The sequence below is a fragment of the Achroia grisella genome, unplaced genomic scaffold (genome assembly GCF_030625045.1).
Source record: "Achroia grisella isolate CSIRO2021 unplaced genomic scaffold, CSIRO_AGI_Agris_v1 utg1866, whole genome shotgun sequence".
Lineage (NCBI taxonomy): Eukaryota > Metazoa > Arthropoda > Insecta > Lepidoptera > Pyralidae > Achroia > Achroia grisella.
In genome coordinates, this window is record NW_026712689.1 from 148874 (window position 1) to 170659 (window position 21786).

A 21786-nucleotide genomic window follows, 5' to 3' on the forward strand; every position below is an offset into this window, starting at 1 on the left:
ATGCTTGATTTAAAAAAAAATATTAGCATTGTGCACTCGTCCTCTATATAAACTACTAGCAGCCCGCCCCGGCTTTGCACGGATGTACACGTATTATGCACATAAACCTTCCATTTGAATCAGTCTATCTACTAAAAAAACCCGCTTCTAAATCCTTTGCGTAGTTTTAAAGATTTAAGCATAGGGACGAACAGGCAGCGACAGCGACTTTGTTTTATACTATGTAATGGCCCGGCAAACGTTGTTTTGCTATATAAATTAATATCGCTATTATAAAATAGGGGTTTGTGATAGAATGGTGCAATTTTTTGTTGTCGTAAAAATGAAAAAAAGTTAAATAGTGTTTTGGGCTTAAAAATGGACCCGGGACTTCGGTTCGAGGATCATATTAATAACACTGTACAGAAATGTTTTTATAGACTCAAAGTCCTGTATAAAATGCGCGATTTTCTATCAGTGGAGTTACGTAAACGCTTAGTGGATTCACTGGTTTTGTCAAAATTAAATTACGGAGATGTAGCATATGGACCATGTTTGTTATCAAGAACAGAACGTTTAATTCAACGAGTCCAAAACGCTTGTGCTCGCTTCTGTTTTAGAATACCGCCCAGAAGTCACATAACACCATATTTGAATAATAATGACATTCTCAAAATGACCGCTAGGAGAAATCTCCACCTGGCCACTTTGCTGTTCGGTATAATGGCATCCAATCAGCCTCATTATCTGTACCATAAATTAACCTGGAGGCAAAACTGTTACCAATACGCGATACGATTAAATGTCAATACACTTAAAATTCCAGGTCATAATACAGCTGCATTTAGGGGAAGTTTTAAATATGCCGCCACTCACTGCTGGAATAACATACCACCACCTATTCAAGATCTAAAATCAATTCACACTTTTAAACGACACCTAAAAAAATACTTCATGCAGGTACAAAAATCAATCTAGGCAAAAATACATTACCAATTTATATATCTGTATCTTTATATACCCTCTCCTGTATATCTTTTATTTGACTGTATTTATATCTATTATCGCCTTGTCATTTGTGTACTATCTCTATTTTAGCTAAATGTGTATTTATGTATATTAATTTATATCAATTTATTATATATTAAGTATTGTATCATATCATAAATCGTGTACAACACGGCAATACACCACCCCAGGTCTTGTGCTGAAAAACAGCGTTGCAGCGCTCCAGCCGCTGCAGCATTATGCTGAGCACGGACCTATTCAGTGGATGCTTCGACAGACATACACATGCACGCACACGCGCACACACGTAATCTGTGTACTGTTATTTGTATGTAATTGTTCGCACTATTTGTTATTCTATTTTTTGTTTGTTTAATGTGTGTTTTAGTTTTCTACTGAATAAATATCATTTCATTTCATTTCATTTCATTTCATTTCAAATAGATTAAACATACATTCCATGAAATATTGACAGAACCAGTTTCAGATGCAGCCAAGTTGTGGATGGTATCATATTAGTTTAAGTTTTTTAAATAGATTTATAGTTTACTAGCTTTTGCCCACGGCTTCGCTCGCGTTAATTTATCCCCTTAGGGGTGGAATTTTTCAAAATCCTTTCTTAGGGGACGCCTACGTCATAGTAGCTTTATGCATGCAAATTCTACCCCCAAGGGGATAAAATAGGGGATGAAAGTTTGTATGAAACTTTGTCAGATGAAAGTTTCATACAAACTTTCATCCCCTATTTTATCCCCTTGGGGGTAGAATTAATCGAAATCCTTCCTTAGCGGATGTTATGACGTAGGCACGTCATAACATCTACCTGCATGGCAAATTTCAGCCCGATCCGTCCAGTGGTTTGGGCTGTGCGTTGATAGATCACTATGTCAGTCAGTCACCTTTGAGTTATATATATTTAGATTTTTGTTATTTACTATAGGTACAATGGGAATATCATCGTCACATTTTGTGTACAAAAATCACAAAAAAAAAATAAGAGAAATTCAAATTAAAAAATCATTTATTCATGTAGGACATATTAGCCGCTTATGAACGTCAAATTTTTTACATTATAATTTTAATTTTTTCTACCGTCCAGTTCAGTATATGGATCCAATTGAGAAGAACTGGCAAGAAACTCAATTTAATATTTTATTTTATTTTTTTAAGTCAGTTTAGTTTCTCACCTTAGGGATAGAATTAATCAAAATCCTTTCTTAGCGGATACCTATGTTTTTAACATCTACCTGCATGTCAAATTTCAGCCCGATCCGTCCAGTGGTTTAGGCTGTGTGTTGATAGATCACTATGTCAGTCACCTTTGTGTTATATATATTTAGATATATAAGTGTCTATGTCTAACATTAAATGAAAATCCAGTGCATGAACAACTATTGCCATGCACGCTCGTCATTCAAGTAATCGTTTAGTGCGTAATAGGCTTTGCTCAGTAAATATGATTTAACAGATGTTTTGAATTTATTTAAGGGTAATTCCAGTATATCATTTGGTATCTTATTGTAAATTTTTATACCTATTCCTATAAAAGACCTATTGACTTTTTCTAAACGATACTAGGGGACAGCAAGTTTGTCTTTAAATCTAGTATTAATATTACGAAAAAAAAATTTTTTGTATAAACTTCATATAACTCGCCAAAACTACAATATCCATTAATAGTATGTGCTCGTAATACTATGTTATCTGTGGTTACTAGCAACGACCTGACCTTAGGTTCATCTTATCATCCTCCACTGGTGTCTCGCCAGAGCAAACCGTTAGCGCAGGCGGGTGCACCGTCCTGTATACATTCATACATATAAAAAGAATTGTGTGCGAGTGTCTGTTTTTTTTTATACCACTTAGGTGGCAAACAAGCATACGGCCCATCTGATGGTAAACGGTTATCGTAGCCAATAGACGCCTGAAACACCAGGGGTGTCACATACGCGTTGCCGACCCTTAAGAAACCTTAATATACCCTTCTTGAAAAACCCCATGCTGTAGTCTCTCGAGAAAACCTCGGCAGGTATTTCATTCCACAATCTAAGTGTACGCGGGAGGAAGCTCCTCTGAAATCGCACTGTCCGAGACCACTTAGGTTCCAGCGTGTGGGGATGAATTCCCTGTCGATGGCGAGCGGTGCGATGGTAAAAGGTAGCCGTAGGCATCATGTCAAACAATTCATCAGAACAGTCCGTTGTATATTTGGTAGAACACACAAAGCGATCTGTTTGTAATATTGAAATATCCGTTTCTTAGATAAATAAATTCTTTATTCACAATTACAGACACATAACATACATGAGATACAGAAAAAACACGAATTACTAAAAGAAATGTAGGTGACTTTATGTGCCGCAAAAGTGAAAAGGCAGCCAACTCAGCATAATGCTACAGATAACTCTGCAGCGCTGATATTCTGTTGGCTCCTTACTTATACTATACTTATTACTAGAAAATTACATAAATATTAAACTTCGAACTCATCAAAATATATAAAGTATGAATAAACTGTAAATAACGTGATTAATTATGTTATTACACTACATAAGTAGTGTAATATCCATTACTAACAAACTATAGACAAAAATTGAAAAAAAAAATTATTTTGGTGTATGTACCGTATTTATATTCATATGCTTGTAGTTGTAAAATCGTAATCCTAATTTATATTATCAATTTTTGTCTATCTGTTTGTTTGTTCCGGCTAATCTCTGAAATGGCTGGACCGATTTTAACGGAACTTTTATTGGCAGGTAGGTGATGTAATAAGGAGTAACTTAGAGTACTTTTTTTAGAAAAATAAAGATAAATTTCACGCGGACGTAGTCGAGGGAACTGCTAGTAATATTAACAAGGATAGACGTCGTTATCTTGTTATAAACTATAGATACATGTTATCAGTAAGGATTACATTATTGTAGCCAGGGGCGGATTGCGAATTTGTGGGGCCCTGGGCTAAATCTACTTAAGGGCCTACCTAATTATATTACTCAACTAAAAAAATACACCGACCAAAAACAAGTGACCAGAAATTCCCCGTTCCTTTCTGCGTCTATAGAAAGGAAATCTATAGAAAAAAAAAGGCATTCGCATGGGTTGATTGATCTCAGGGTTGCCAACCTTATGATAGATTTTTTAACATTCTAGATATTTTTTTATATTCTAAATATCGTTTCAGTGGGGACTGGGGGCCTTTGTATCCTCGGGGCCCTGGGCTGCAGCCCAAAAAGCCCTTAGGTAGATCCGCCCCTGATTGTAGATACAATAACATATCAAAAAGTTTATAAATCAGAGATATGAGATGTACATATATATATCTATCTATCTAATCTACATTTTTTCACCAGTTGGGTGTGTTTCTCCAAAGGATAACAAGACTACGATTGATTACGAACATCAGGTTACCGGCCACGTAAGGGGAGATTACATCATCCAATCCATATTCGTTAAATAATTATGAAATGGTGCATTCATATGCATTAACAGTATACTCTGTTAGGGAAGGATACCGGCTACTCGAATCAATAGTCCAATAGACTATTGCTATTGAGTAAAAAGAATATATGCGAGAGCGAGGAATCGAACCCGCGACCATAGGAAGTAAGACAGTGGGCTAAACCGCTAAACCACCGAGGACTTCGTCGAAATTTCTTATAAAACGAAAAAATAAGATGTTTTTGAAGCTTAATGATTTCAACTTGTTTATGTATTCATTACGTCAGCACTGCGCTTGTCAGGTCAGTTTTTTCTTCTCAGGACAATTCACACAGCGCCATCTAAACCCAAGTTAAGCTAGCTAAAGCTTGTGTTATGGTTACTAGACAACTGATACATAGATATATATTTTTTCGTAAATACATACATATTATACATAGAAAACACCCAGACCGATACAAACAATCATACTCATGAATACAAAGGTTTGTGCAATGCGAGGAATCGAACACACGACCATCGGAAGTAAGGCGTTGTGCTACACCGCTAGATCATTGAGGCCGTCATTATAATTCAAGATGTTCATAAATACAAATTCAGATTCAAAATATCTTTATTCATGTAGGTCTATTACAGACTCTTATGATATGTCAAATCTACCGTCAGTTCCGAATGATATCGAGATGAGAAGAACTGACAAGAAACTCAGCTCGTATTCTTTTCAAATAAATGTCATGACTGTAGCAGATTGGACTATGTAATTACCGCCTAATCGTCGTCATATATACAGCAACTAGCTTTTGCCCGCGGCTTCGCTCGCGTTAATTTATCCCCTTAGGGGTGGAATTTATCAAAATCCTTTCTTAGGGGATGCCTACGTCATAGTAGCTTTATGCATGCAAAGTCACAACCCGATCGGTTTAAAATTGACAAAGTTTCATACAAACTTTCATCCCCTATTTTATCCCCTTGGGGGTAGAATTAATCAAAATCCTTTCTTAGCGGATGCCTACGTCATAACATCTATCTGCATGCCAAATTTCAGCCCTTCGACGGCGGCTCCGTCCAGTGGTTTGGGCTGTGCGTTGATAGATCACTATGTCAGTCACCTTTGAGTTATATAAATATGGATATATGTAAAGAGTATAAATATATATTATCTATGTGTTATAAGACGTTATATACCTCCAGCGGCAAATCTGTAGCCGATGTATATGTATAAATAATAATAAGTGTATAATACACGGATTATTTACAAAGATGATCGCCTCAGTGATAGTGCTGTGTTTAGTTGGTTGTGTGTTTGCAATAGTGACAGCTCGCGACATTACCGGTACGTAGTTACTTTTAAACTTCCGTGTTTAATATACATTATTTAAATTATTAACCGGGTCTTATCCGGGTATTTCATTTGCCATAAAATATTCGTGTTAAGTCAGTCAGCTCGTGACCACGGCTAGTGCAACCTAGTCGACGCGTCGAGAGAGGTAAATACCTTTATTTGCCATAAAATATTCGTGTTAAGACCCGGTTAATAATTTAAATAATTCGCGTGAAATTTATAGCCTATATGATATTCTGATTTATAAGCTATATCAAAACATCTGTTAAATCATATTTACTGAGCAAAGACTCTTACTTGAATGACGAGCGTGCACGGCAATAGTTGTTCATGAACGGGATTTTCATTTAATGTTAGACATAGACACCTATATACATAAATATACTAGCTGTCCCGGCAAAGGTTGTTTTGCCATATAAATTAATAACGCTATAAAAAAATAGGGGTTGATGATAGAAGGGTGAAAATTTAGGATTGTATGTATTTTTGGATGTTGTATCATAAAAAAATAGAAACTAAAAATTTTGTCTAAAAAATAAAATTTAGGGGAGGACTACCCCTAACATTTAGGGGGATGAAAAATAGATGTTGGCCGATTCTCAGACCTACTCAATACGCTCACGAAATTTCATGAGAATCGATCAAGTCGTTTCGGAGGAGTATGGGAACGAAAACTGTGACACGAGAATTTTATACCTATATAAGTTATTGTAAATAAACTGGCTTTAAAAAAAATCGATTGATTTTCTTGCCAGTTCTTTTCAATTGGATCTATATGTTTTTTTTTATTGGGTTGTTTGGGCTATTGTCAAATGTTTGTAGCACCTGTAGCACTGCGACCTACATAGATCTATTGTGCTCGTCCTTTTTCAAAGTTCGCTACCTAGACCCGTCAGGGACAAGAATTTAATCTATATGTATACTGAACTGAATGGTAGGGAAAACATTATAATAAAAAAAAACATTCATAAGCTGCTAAAATGTCCTACATGAATAAATGCTTTTTGAATTTGAATTTGAATTGGAATTACTGTAAAGTTTCATCAAAATCAGTTCAGTAGTTTTAGCGTGAAAGAGTAACAAATATCCACACTCGCAATCTTTCGCGGTTATAATATTATTAAGATTTCAGGCAACTAGGCCTGAAACAACTATTATAAATAACTTTTAGGCTAACATATATATAAATTAATATTATAATACTAATATATCTAAATATATATAAATCAAAGGTGACTGACGTAGTGATCTATCAACGCACAGCACAAACCATAAATCATCATAATCTCAGCCCGGAAGACGTCCACTGCTGGACATAGGCCTCCCCCAAAGATCTCCGCGACGATCGGTCTTGCGCTGCTCGCATCCAATGCCTTCCAGCGATCTTAACCAGATCGTCGGCCCACCTTGCTGGAGGCCTTCCCACGCTGCGTCTTCCGGTCCGTGGTCGTCACTCGAGGACTTTATTGTCTCAACGGCCATTTGTTCTACGACCTATGTGCCCTGCCCATTGCCACTTCAGTAATAATAATAATAATCTCAGGACAATTCACACAGCGCCATCTAAACCCAAGTTAAGCTAGCTAAAGCTTTTGTTATGGGTACTAGATAACTGATACAAATACATAGATATTTTTTTTCGTAAATACATACATAGAAAATACCCAGACAGATACAAACAATCATACTCATGAATACAAATGTTTGTGCCGTGCGAGGAATCGAACCCGCGACCATCGGACGTAAAGCGGTGTGCTAGACCGCTAGACCACCGAGGTCGTCAAACTTCAGTGTCGCAATTCTTCGGGCTATGTCGGTTCGTCTGGATCTTCTGCGGATCACCTCATTTCTGAATCGATCACGCAGAGAAACTCCGAGCATAGCCCTCTCCATTGCCCTCTGAGTGACTCTGAGCTTGTTCATGAGGCCCATAGTTAGCGACCACGTCTCTGTGCCGTAAGTCATTACTGGCAATACACATTGGTCGTAAACCTTCGTCTTGAGACTCTGCGGAAATTTGGACGAAAAGATATATCGGAGCTTCCCGAACGCTGCCCATCCGAGTTGGATTCGACGATTGACCTCTTTCTCGAAGTTGGATCTACGTAGCTGGATAGTTTGCCCTAAGTATACGTAGTGATCGACAATTTCGAGTGTAGAATCACCGATTTTTACGGGAGCAGGTACGACATGGACGTTTGACCTGATTTTCGCCTTGGGGGCCGTTCAAGTATTACGTAAGCACTATTTGGGGGGGGGGGGGGGGGGGGGGGGGTCTTTGCTTTGCTTATTTTGGATGACATGGGGGGTGGGGGGAGTCTAGATGATGATTACGTCATCGGTAATTATTTACTTTTTTACGCAAATGTCAACCCTCACATCGTCTTTGCTAAAAAAAAAAACAATACATTAATTGAAAAATGTTTACGTAAGCATGGGGGGAGGGGGTAAGAGCTTTGCTTACTTTTGCTGACAAAGGGGATGGGGGTAAATAATTGTAATAAATTTGCTTACGTAATACTTGAACGGCCCCTTGTCCATTCATTTTAAGACCTACTCCTTGCGAGACTCTACTGAGGTCTTCGAGCATTTTGCTAAGGTCTTCCAGGGTCTCAGCCATGACCACGATATCGTCGGCAAATCGAAGGTGATTGATGTACTCGCCGTTAATGTTGATGCCCAGCCCGCTCATAAACTGAAAAAATCTAAAAAAATAAAAAAGTCTATTTTGATACAACAACCAAATATTTATTAATACCTATACTTAATTAATTTTGTGTTAATGCGTTTTATATAAACACCCACACATTATTTCTGAATAACCCAAAAAAATGGGTAATTAATATCAATTTCCGATAGTGCCAAGCAAAAATCTGGCAACATCGGTAACGTCAAATTTGTTTCCGGGATTAAAAAAACAATATAATAATTACAAGAATAGTCAAGTTGATTATTATTATAATGATACCATCAGGAATGATAATTATGAAGTAATTATCTGTACATATTACTCCGTATGTAACTCAGGTCAAAGGAGTTATGTCGAATAGGTCAATCCACTCAAATTAAATTTATTCATGTAGGTACGGTAGAGTTGCCTTCCTGTTTTCCCAGTACATGTCCTAGTTTTTGTAGTGTCCTGGGGTGTCCTGGATAGTTTTTAAGCAGCATCCTGGGTAACGCCCTGATAAGATCATGTATTTTCATAATTCGCGCGCCATTTTTACAACGCCTGCTCGAATTGTAGAGTTTTTTTTTTTAATATTTTTAAGTATTAAGTACTGATTATTAGTATTACTTGAATTTTATTAATTTAGCCTATTGACATTATATATTAATATAATTATAACAAGTATATTACAGAGTCCTGGTTTTAAACTAAATTGTCCTGGTTTTGCCAACTCCAAATCCTTTACACACAATATCGCGCATTCAGCCGGGCGCCTGCGAGCGCCCGGGCGCTCCACACCGGCGCCCCCGAGCGCCCCTCCGATCGATCCCCCGTCCAACTCAAACGGGGATCGAAATTACGACGGCCTGAGCCGAGGTTCGAACCCCTAGTGGTGCCCTCAGACTAAAGTCGTATCAGTCAGGCGGGAGTTGGCCTTCAGCCGCTCCATAAGTCCTTCCGCGGGTTTGGAGTGCCATCTGCACTCGCCCCCTAACGTCCGGTGAAGCTGTAAAGGCCAGCTGCGGCCAACAGCATTAGAGTAGTCCGAAAAATAAAAAAATAAAAATCCAAATCCTAGTTTTTTATGGCACTGTGTGAATTTTCCTGTGTTACTATTATTAAGTAACATTATGTTATCTGTGCTTTTATGCAATTAAGATGACACACGGGCGAAGTCGCGGGCACCATTAGTTAAATAATAGCTTAGACTTCTGACCTCTTTGTTAGATAATATTGTAACTTAATTGGAGTAATGTAAATACTTAGAAATATGTTAGTTTCATGTTTACTCGTAACTATCGATAAACTGATGTTATATGTTAACATAATATAACATATATAAACAAACATACCGTGAAAATGTATACGTGTTTGTTATTGATTAAGTAAAATCAACATTTCGTCGGTTAAATAGAAAAATGGCAGTATTCATAATGTACATTTTTTACAAACCAAGCATTTAAAGATTTTAAATTTCTTTAAATTATTTTTAATTTAAAGTTTCAAATTTACACAGATGTATTATATATCATTTTAAAAGTATTTAGATAATAGAATAGAAAATCATTTATTCAAATAAAATTAATTTAAGCACTTTTGAATAGTCATAACAATTTTTTTTTAATTTACCGCTCATCCGGAATCTTGTGATGAGCACAAGAAGAACGAGTAAGAAACTTGTGTGTTGCTCTTTTAAATAATCCTTGTAAGTTTACATTTTACAAGTCAAAACGTGTGAATACAAACTACTAACCAGTACTAATTTTTTGGGTCAAATATAAATATACAATAAGATTAAATCAGTCGTAGTGATAAGAGCAGACCAGTCCCTACAAGCAGCACTCGTTCACGAGTATGACGGATGAGCCAGCCATCACTGCGCTCGATATTTTAGGGAGCCCAATGATTAATAAGACGGCGTGGTTCATTTAATTGACTTATATAAAAGGAGGCAATTCTAGCTTCTAATTTTGTAAAATGACATTTTTCTATTCGACGATTTAATAGGTGTGATAGCCAGATTCATTACTACTTAGGAGGAAATAAATACTGTCTGTCCATTACTGTTTGTTGCTGCGCAACCAAATAGATAACCCCGCAGTTGTAGAACGTATAGGATTTAATATTCCACCGAATTACGTGAGAAGTGTCACACGTCGTCGTGTCCGACTGTATGCAACTGCAGCGGTGCGCACAAGCCCACTATTGCAATTATGCCTAATTTACACTCAGCCCGAGTGGGCAGGGAAGTGAGCAGCGCGAGCGTGTAAACACGATACTTCCCATGCCAATCGGTTTTTCGTGCGCGAGTCAAAGGACTGACAGCGCGAGTGGCAGCGTGTTTTTACATTCAGCCCTCTCGCTCAGTTGTCGCCCGGCAATATTTCCGGCAGCGCGAGTGGCAGGGGAAGCGGCTGAATGTAAACGTAGTATAATGCTACGTTTACATTCATTTCAATTCATTTTTAGGTAAGATCCAAGATGCTAACGTATACACAGAAGCCTTGCTTTCCATAATAAATAAAATAAAAATATCTTTGTCATTATATAGTTTATTAGCTACTTGCCCCGGCTTTGTACGGGTGTACATGTCTTATATATATATATATAAACTATCCTCTTGAATCACTCTATCTATTAAAAAATACCGCTTCAAAATCCGTTGTATAGTTTTAAATATTTAAGCAGGGACGGACGGACAGACACAGCGACTTTGTTTTATACTATGTAATGATTATTATTATCCTAATTTTATTTTATTTATTTATTTTTATTTATTTATTTAATCCTTCATCAGTGTACAGTTTGATGCAGTCCTGACTCCTAAACTAGCGTGAACAGTATATCTGGAGTCAATTCCTTCCCAAAACAAGGATAACAGTTTTAATTAATTTACATGCAGACATAAACCTAAATAATTTTTTATACAATTTAGCCAGTGTGTGTGTGTGTGTGTTGTTTTATATATTTTCACAGCTATTATTATTATTATATATTTATTTTCTTTTCTATTCTTTTATCTTACTTAAAAGGTGATAATCACTCACACGAGCCTTAGCCAAGTGTGGGAAGGGTGCTATGTGAAGATGTTATTATTGTCGAAGCCAGAAATTTTCTTTTATTGTGACGGGTATTGAGTATTGTGGGTTTTTTTAAGAGTTATTATTGTTACTAGCTTTTGCCCGCGGCTTCGCTTGCGTTAATTTGTCTCTTTAGCGGTGGAATTTATCAAAATCCTTTCTTAGGGAGTGCTTACGTCATAGTAGCTTTATGCATGAAAAGTCTCAGTCCGATCGGTTTAAAATTGACAAAGTTTTATACAAACTTTCATCCCCTATTTTATCCCCTTGGGGGTAGAATTAATCAAAATCCTTTCTTAGCGGATGCCTACGTCATAACATCTACCTGCATGCAAAATTTCAGCCCGATCCGTCCAGTGGTTTGGGCTGTGCGTTTATAGATCACTATGTCAGTCACCTTTGAGTTAAATATATTTAGATATATAGATAATGGTTAACACAAACCATCAGGTGGTTTGCCATTTAGTTTTTTTTTTTAGAAATATGTTGTTTCTTCAACAGATGAGGAGTACTACAATCTACCACCACTGTTTCACCTTGACCGTTACGATGCGTGCCTCTCGCAGGCCGACGGTCTCTACTGCCTGGGCACCTTCCACCTCACTTCTGATGAAGAAAACCCAACTTTTCAACTTATGCAGGTAGGTATATATATTGATGTGCAGACTTTCCAAATTCACAATAAAAAAAATTAGGACTACTCTAATGCTGTTGGCCGCAGCTGGCCTTACAGCTTCCCGGACGATAGGGGGCGAGTGTATGTATTTATATCAGTTATCTAGTACCTATAATACAAGCTCTGGATTAGAGGACGCTGTGTAAATTCCTTTCGTATCTATTGAAATAGAAATAATCTTTATTCAAATAAACTCATTACAAGCACTGTTGAATAGTCATATTTTGATTCTACCACTCATTCGGAATGCAGATTCATCAAGAAGAATGAGCAAGAAACTTGTGTGCTGCTCTTTTGAATAGATGTTTTTTTATATATATAAATAATTACAGGATAACAAGTAAGAGGCATGCGATAATCAACATAGAACCGCTACGCACTCTCTATTAGTGTTCTGGAACAGCGGATTTTCGGGAATAATAAAATTAAAAACTTCTATATTTTAACTTAATAAAACTACTAAATTGTATGTAGAAACAACTAAGAGTATAATATTTGCCTTAAAAAAATAGTAGGCGCTTCGACTTCACAACAATTAGTGTAATCAGATAATATTGTCAGTGCAATGCATTTTTAGTTTTTCTATAAATTTTTGGGGAAATCCAATTTGATGGTACGGGGAATCCATTTGAATAAGATTCCCCGTCCAATTCAAATGGGAATACGAAATTACGACGGCCTGAGCCGAGGTTCGAACCCCTAGCGGTGCCCTCAGACTAAAGTCGTATCCGTCAGGCGGGAGTTGGCCTTCAGCCGCTCCATAAGTCCTTCCTTTGGTTTGGAGTGTCATCTGCACTCGCCCCCTATGGCCCCCTGCAGCCAACAGCATACGATTAAAAAGCTGTGTATTGTCCTGAGAAGGTATTATTATTCTCATTAGAGTATTTTTTTATGAATATATACCATATATATATATATATACCATAACCTTTATGGTATTCTGGTATTTCTCTCATGGTTTTCATTCCCGATGACTCATACTTCGATACCGTCTAATCTATACATCTATTCATATAAATAAAATTGGAGTGTCTGTTTGTAATATTGAAATAACCGTTTTTTACTACATGCATATGAATATAAATACAGTACATACACCAAAATAATATTTTTTACAATTTTTTCTGTCTGTCTGTTTGCTCCGGCTAATCTCTGAAATGACTGGACCGATTTTGACGGGACTTTTATTGGCAGGTAGCTGATGTGGAAAGGAGTAACTTAGGCTACTTTTATTTTAGAAAATTAAAGGTAATTTCCACGCGGACGAAGTCACGAGTACAGTTCGGTAATAACATTGTTTCCAGGAGTATTCATCAGATAGCAACCACTACAATCACACGCAACTCCACCGCGGGTACTGCATCAGCAGACGCTGCCCGCAGACCGCTTCAGAAAAGAATACCTCGTACCGCTTCGAACTCTGCGTCCAGAAGTGGGCGGATACCCACTCTCTCCACTCGCAGCTGTACCACCTCCAGTACTGCCATACTCACGAGGATATCAGCGAAGCAAATACCCTGCAGCCTGATACCCTGCAGTTGGTCTTCGCAGCGGTAGTTGGGCTGATCTTGTTGATGAATGTTGTAGGAACCGTGTATGATCTGATGGTCAAGGATGAATCAAAAAGTGAGTATATATAATAATACAGCATAAGAAATATATTGGAAAATCCAAGTATATATAATAATAATAATAATCTCAGGACAATTCACACAGCGCCATCTGGACCCAAGTTAAGCTAGCTAAAGCTTATCCTATGGATACTAGGCGACTGATACAAATACATAGATATATTTTTCTCGTAAATACATACATATTATACATAAAAAATCACCTAGACAATCATACTCATGAATACAAAAGTATGTGCCGTGCGAAGAATCGAACTCGCGACCATCGGAAATAAGGCGGTATGCTAAACCGCTAGACCGCAAGGACGTCCGGTCATCGTCGTTATGACCTAATCATGAAGAACAAACATTAAAAAAATACAGTAGTATTGAGAACCTCCTCCTTTTCTACAATCGGTTAAAAAGTATTAGCATTTTCTATTTAAACTCGTACATTTTATAAACAATTTTGTATAAGTGTGTAAGTAGTGAATTAATTTATTCCAGAATCGAAGGCACTGTCCGCGTGGTCGGCTGCTTCAAATTGGCGGCGCTTGTTGAGTAATCGTGTTGCGGCAGACCCGGCGCGTGCTGCTCTACTACCGCTGGAAGGCGCAAGGTAACCTTAGGTAGCATCATCATCATCACCATCATCACCATAGTGAATATTAACGTGGATGGATGGAAAGTAGATGGATGAAAAAAAGATGGATCGATTGTGTGAAAGATGATATGAATAAAAGAGGTATCAGCTTACATATGACGGCAGATAGAGATCAGAGGAAGAGAATGACATACTGACCACAAATAATGGGATAAAGCTAAGTCAATGACGACATTCTGCTCATTATTGACTTTCTTTATACTCTACCACAAGTTTCTTTTATAGATGATTAGGTATGGTACGATATACCCGCCTGCGCTAATGGTTTACGCTGGCGGGGCACCAGTGGAGGATGACAAGATGAGCCTGAGGTCAGGCCAGTTAGCCCATCGTAACAACTTCACCAAGAATTTATCACGATGCTTTCCAGGGGAATCGCGTAGGGCAACCTGATATGGCACATTGCTAGCAATGGGGTCATCAGTCCACATTACTAATAATTCGCTTTCCCCCCAAATAGATGACTTTTTTATGGATGATATTGGAATGGTGCACCCGCCTGCGCTAACGGTTTACGCTGGCGGGGAACCAGTGGAGGATGATAAGATAAGTCAGGTCAGGTCAGTTAGCCCATCGTGACAAATTCACCAGGAATTTGTCACGATAGCACAATGTGGTTGTGCGTGGAAAAAAAATTATATAAAATCGCACTGTGGAGGACCAGCTTGCATACAGGTGATCAGGATGATGTTTTAATTCGTGGTGGTTAGTGCGATGGTAAAACTCAGCAGCTGGTATTAATCCGTACAATTCCTCAGAACACTCCCCGTGATATATGCGGTAGAAAATGCACAGAGATGCAATATCTCGCCGCAAAGCCAATGGGTCGAGTCTGTCACATAGACGTTGATTACCAATGATTCTGGCTGCTCGGTTCTGAATGCGGTAAAATGGAAGTAGCTGGTATTGTGGTGCTCCCGCCCAGAGATGAGAACAGTGTTCCATATGCGGCCGGATCTGCGCCTTGTATAAGAAATACCGTCTCACTCTACTGAGCACACCAAGCTTTTTTGAGGCTATTTTACCCTACAATTCCTCAGAATACTCACTGAGATATATGCGGTAGAAAATACACAGAGATGTAAGGTCAAGCCGCAAAGCCTAAAGGTCTTACAATTGGTTTTTTATGTGATCGCGTGGATGATAAATAGCATCATCTATTCTTAAATAATCATCATCATTTTGACTTTAATCCGTGATGAATTTTGCAGGGTGGTGATGCTGGTTCTGGTGATCGTGGTACATACAGGCTTTATTTATTATACGCTATACCCGTACAGTCCTCGGGCCGCAGAGCAGGTGATTTTTATTATATTACAATAACATTTATTTCGGAAAACTTAAGTACCATTTTCTCGGTGGTCTAGCGGTTGAGCACACCGCTTTACGACCGATGGTCACGGGTTCGATGCCTCGCACGGTACAAAGATTTGTAATCATGAGTATAATTGTTTGTATCGGTCTGGGTGTTTTCTATATATAATATGTATTTACGAAAAAAAATATCTATGTATTTGTATCAGTTATCTAGTATCCATAACACAAGCTTTAGTTAGCTTAACTTGGGTCTAGATGGCGCTGTGTGAATTGTCCTGAATTATTATTATATTATTATTGTCTACACATATAAATAAAATTGGAGTGTCTGTTTGTAATATTGAAATAACCGTTCTTTACTACATGCATATGAATATAAATATGGTACATACACTAAAATAACATTTTTTACAATTTTTGTCTGTCTGTTTGTTCCGGCTAATCTCTGAAATGCCTGGACCGATTTGGACGGGACTTTTATTGGCAGATGATGTAATAAGGAGTAATTTATGCTACTTTAATTTTAGAAAAATAAAGTTAAATCCACGCGGACGAAGTCGTAGGTACAGCTAGTTATTATATGTATAATTATAATTACGAGATTGTTAGTTGGTATAATAATTGTATTCTCGTTTCCAGTTGATGCAGCATCCACTAGTGGCGGTCCTGAAGAGCGGCACAGCAATGGTGCAGTGTTTCGTGGTGCTCACCAGTTTCCTGTTCGGATATAACATTCTGTTGTACTCAAAATCTGAAGCCATCACGTTTAAGATGCTACCCAAGTGTATCTTTTACAGACTTATCAGGTGAATACTAATCTAAAGAAAGAAAGACTAATCAGATTATAAACGACGACCGACGTAGCCCGAAGAATTGCGACACTGTAGTGGCAATGGGCAGGGCACATAGCTCGTAGGACAGATGGCCGTCGGGGCAATAAAGTCCTCGAGTAGCGACCACGGACCGGAAGACGCAGCGTGGGAAGGCCTCCAGCAAGGTGGACCGACGATCTGGTCAAGATCGCTGGAAGGCATTGGATGCGAGCAGCGCAGGACCGATCGTCGTGGAGATCATTGGGGGAGGCCTATGTCTAGCAGTGGACGTCTTTCCAGGCTGAGATGATGATGATGATGATGAATATTATAAGCGCGAAAGTTTGTAAGTATGGATGTTTGTTACTCTTTCACGGAAAAACTACTGAACGGATTTTGATAAAATATTAGTTGTATAAAGTCGAGGTTCTGGAGATCAGGAGCGTTGTACTTATTGAATGAAATACAGTTATGAGGTTACAACCGTATATATTGATCTAAGTGCCTAAATAAAAAATTACATATCTATATAAGGAACAACAAAAATATCTTATTAGCGTGTTTTAGAAATATGTATGCAAAAATACAGCGCCATCTAGTTGTACTAGTATAAAACTATTTTGACTCGAACATACCGCCCACCAAGGACATAATGAAACAATGTCCTTTACAGTACTAAATATCCGCCCACCATGACAAAATGGGTTGAAGTTACATGTTTGTAATTAACTACTGAATAATACAGAGTATAAAAATATTGAACTATTAAACTTAAACACTAAATAAATGATAAATAAAACATTCTTTAACATACTAATCAACAACTGGTAATACACACAATTTAGATGTTGGTCTTTTTATAATTGAACTTTTTGTCTTTAATGTGACTACTCGGGTTATGTTGTCATCGCCAGGATGTTTTTGAATAATACGACCAAGTAACCATCGACTAGGAGGCATATCGCTTTCCTTGACAAGAACTATGTCTCCTAATTTAGGTTCAGGAACTTGAGAAGCCCATTTATATCTATGCAACAGTGTAGTCAAATATTCCTGGGACCATCTCCGCCAAAAATTTTGCAACATTTTTTGTATAGTCTGCCATCGAGTCAATGAAGAAATAGGTGAGTTCTCAAAATTAACATCTGGCACAGCTACTAGTGGTTCACCTACCAGAAAATGACCTGGAGTTAATGGCATAGGTTCTTCAGGATCATTGCCATTTATAATAGTCATTGGCCTAGAATTTAGACACGCCTCAATTTGACTGAGCAGTGTACTCATCTCTTCATACGTCAACGTTGACTCTCCTATAACACTTTTTAAGTGAAATTTAGTGGAGCGCACCGCTGCTTCCCATAATCCACCAAAATTAGGCGCATGAGGGGGTATAAAATGCCATTTAGTACCTTCACATGCTATATTTTCTGCAACCTTTTGTTGTAAAACAAGTAACTCTTGTAATTCTCGAGCAGCACCAACAAAATTGGTGCCATTATCGCTCCATACTTGTGCACAGAGTCCACGTCTGGATGTGAAGCGCCTGAAGGCCGCTATAAAACCTTTCGTACTCATGTCACTGACGACTTCTAGATGTATCGCTCGAGTTGCCATACAGACAAACAAACAAATGTACCCCTTGTATGAATGATGACCCCTACCCTTCGATGTCCTAATATTTATGGGTCCTGCGTAATCAATACCAGTATGAAGAAAAGGTCTTGTAGGAGTACAACGTTCAGATGGGAGTGATCCCATTAGTTGGTTTGCCACCTTGTTTTTATGTTTTACACAAGCGATACATTTCTTGATGTGTCGTTTTACAAGACTCTTAACACCTACAATCCAATAGGCAGATCTTAAATAGTTTATCATCATTTGGATACCTCCATGCAGAGTTCTCTCATGTGAATCCTTTATTATAAGTTTGGTAAGATGCGATGCATGAGGTAAAATTATTGGATGTTTTGCATGTTCATCCAATGAAGACTTATGTAGTCGTCCATCAACTCTCATTATACCATATTCATCAATGTACGGACATAATGTATTAATTTTACTTCCCTTTACTTTTTTACTACCATTGCTCTTCAATTGTATATACTCTTCTTGAAACCACTTACTTTGACTATCCCTTATTAAACATTTTAAAGCTTCTTCTATTTCTTCCTTTTGTAAATACATAAATTTTTCACTTTTCTTATCCCTTTTCACTATTAAAAACCGTCTACAATAAGAAACTACTCTCAAAAGTTTCTTAAGGTTTGAAAATCTTGTCCATGGAGAATCCTCTATTATTGTTACATATGACTTAATTGTTTCTTCAATTTTTGTTTCGAAAGCCTTTGATCTATTGTACAATATTTCCTTTTCCCGTAAAAACTCTGGACCAGTCAACCAAAGCTTATTTTCTGCAAGTGCACTTGGTTGAATACCTCTCGAGGCACAATCAGCAGGGTTATTCTTCGATGATATATGAGCCCAATGAGATGAATCCAGTGTAGTTAAAATTTCCGATACACGGTTACCTACAAATGTCTTCCATCGACTAGGGTGACTGTTCAACCATGCCAGTACGACAGTGGAATCAGTCCACGCTCGTAAATTGGATTTCTCGACATTCATAGCCTCTGCTACTTCCACCAAGAGTCGAGCTAGCAAAACTGCGCCACAAAGCTCCAACCGTGGAATACTTACTTGCTTTATTGGCGACACCTTCGTTTTAGCTGCCAATAATGATACAGAAATGTCTCCGGTCTGACTAATTGTTCTTGTATATACAACTGCAGCATACGCTGCCTTTGATGCATCACAGAAACCGTGAAGTTCGACGTGATCACCAGGCTTCATGCCGAGCCACCTTGGAATACGCACATTGGTAAGTTGTGACAACTCACCACGGTAAGTCTCCCATTCTTGTAATAATATATCCGGGACTACATCATCCCAGTCTATACCCGAAAGCCACAATTTTTGTATAAATATCTTAGCTAAGATCACACTGGGTGCTACCCAACCTAGTGGATCAAACAACCTAGCAATGTCTGATATGATAGATCTTTTTGTTACAGATCCAGTATCCTGTTCTCCCGGCGGCAGTTTTACAGAGTACTTAAATTTATCATCACTGCGGCTCCAGGTAAGTCCTAATATTTTTGTTGTATCTATCATTATGTCCTTTTCTATTTTATTCTCTCTGATATCTTCCTCTTGATCCTCGCTGTCCTTCCTTTCTTTTTGTCCTTCATAAACTTCTATTTGCTCTAATAATTCCTTATTATTACTATTCCACTTTTGTAGTATAAATCCTCCGCTTTTTAATAAATTATTCATTTCCTTGTATAACTCCACTCCATCTTTCACTGTTGAACATCCCGTCATAAGATCGTCCATATAGAATGAATTCCTGACTATATTAGCTGCAATTTTGTACTTCTTTTCCTCATCTAGGGCAACTTGATGTAATGTTTTTACTGCTAAATATGGAGCAGATGCTGTTCCGAATGTTACTGTTACTAATTCATAATCTATAATTTCATTTTCAGGTTTATTTCTCCATACTATACGTTGATACGCAGCATCATCATCCGTTACTCTCACCTGGCGGTACATTTTTATTATGTCTGCTATTAAACCTATGTAGTGCATTCTCCAACGTATTATTATATGCCGTAAGTCTGACTGCAGTGTGGGTCCCACCATCAATGAATCGTTAAGCGACACTCCATTCTCATTTTTGCAGGACGCATCGAAGACGACACGCACCTTTGATGTCAACTTATCTTCTCTAATAACAGCGTGGTGTGGTAAGTAAACAGATTCATTTTCTTTTTCTTCTTTTTTTACAGGTCTCATGTGTCCTAATTGTATGTACTCCTTTATCACCTGTGTATACTTTTCTTTCAGCTTTTCGTCTTTTGATAATCTTCGTTCTAACGCTTTAAGTCTGTTCACAGCAATCGTTCGAGAGTTGCCGCCTACGCAGAGTGGATGTGAATCCCGAAAAGGTAAGTTTACTGTATAGCGACCATCCTGTGCTCTAGTTGTCGTTAGTGTATAATACTCTTCACATTTTTGTTCTTCTTCGCTTAATATTCTTTGTGTGCTCGTAGTTTGATCTTCTATTTCCCAGAATTTTTTTAGTAAATCATTTTCATTTACCTGTGCATGCATTACTGAAATTGTATTTGAACTAATATCCTGACTTGAACTTTCCGAATTAACTATGCCAGATAGGATCCACCCGAAAGTGGTGCACTGAGCGACAAGAGTTCCCATCGGTGCTCTTTTCACACCTTCCTTTATTATCTGACTATAGACATCTGCCCCTAATAAAATATCAATTTTATTGGGGCGGTTGAACTGCGGATCTGCCAATTTTATATTTTGGAGATCGCTCCATTCCATTTCTTCTAGTCTCTTCTCTGGTAAGTAAGAAGTTATGTTCTTTAATACGTATGCTTTGACCTTTATTTTAAAGTTACTATCAGTTAATGAGTGCAAAATAAGAGTAACCATATGCTTTGATATTATTGTCCTGTCTGCACTCAATCCCGATACTGTTCCCCTAACTGTACTCCTTTTTAAACGTAAATGTTGTACTGTGGCCTCCGTTACAAATGAGGCTTGGGAGCCTTGATCAAGCAAGGCCCGAACTACCTGCAAATCTCCTGTTTCAGACTGAGCTTTTATTAACGCAGTGGCTAATAAAACTTGCCTAGTTTTGATGATTTTATTTGTCGATAGACATGACACTATTGGAGCATTGTCTTCTGAAGAATTAACACCTTCAGAGGATGTGCTCTGTTGCGCTTCCTGACCTTGTGAACTATTATTTGAATCATCCTTTGGATGCAAAAGGTGTGGTGTCGTTTTTTACAGATACGACAATTGGTTGGTTTTTGACAATACTTAACCGAATAATTTCCACCTAGACAATTAAAACAAATATTATTATTTAAAACAAATTGACGCCTTTGATCTGACTCTTGTTTACTAAATTTTCTACAAAAACATAATTTGTGAGCTTCTGAACAAAACTCACAACTTAATCTGGCACTGCTAAATTTTTGTGTTGCCAACAAAACCTTAGGATGACCTAGTGTATGTGAACTACTATGCTGTGCCAATGCTCTTTTTGGTTCGATACATTCCAATGTTCGAAATCTGCCTTCAATAAATTCTTT

The 21786-nt window shown here is 37.8% G+C and overlaps 1 protein-coding gene across 1 annotated transcript in view; it reads left to right on the top strand.

Annotated features, from left to right (window-relative positions):
* The first annotated feature begins 5688 nt into the window (after window positions 1–5688).
* Window positions 5689–21786, top strand: part of LOC131841642 (O-acyltransferase like protein-like) — a 33489-nt gene continuing 17391 nt past the window's right edge. Inside the window, exons 1-6 of the mRNA XM_059189967.1 lie at window positions 5689–5761; window positions 12023–12162; window positions 13502–13823; window positions 14315–14426; window positions 15683–15770; window positions 16428–16594. Coding sequence (XP_059045950.1) covers window positions 5689–5761; window positions 12023–12162; window positions 13502–13823; window positions 14315–14426; window positions 15683–15770; window positions 16428–16594 — 902 coding nt within the window. The remainder of the gene's footprint in view (window positions 5762–12022; window positions 12163–13501; window positions 13824–14314; window positions 14427–15682; window positions 15771–16427; window positions 16595–21786) is intronic.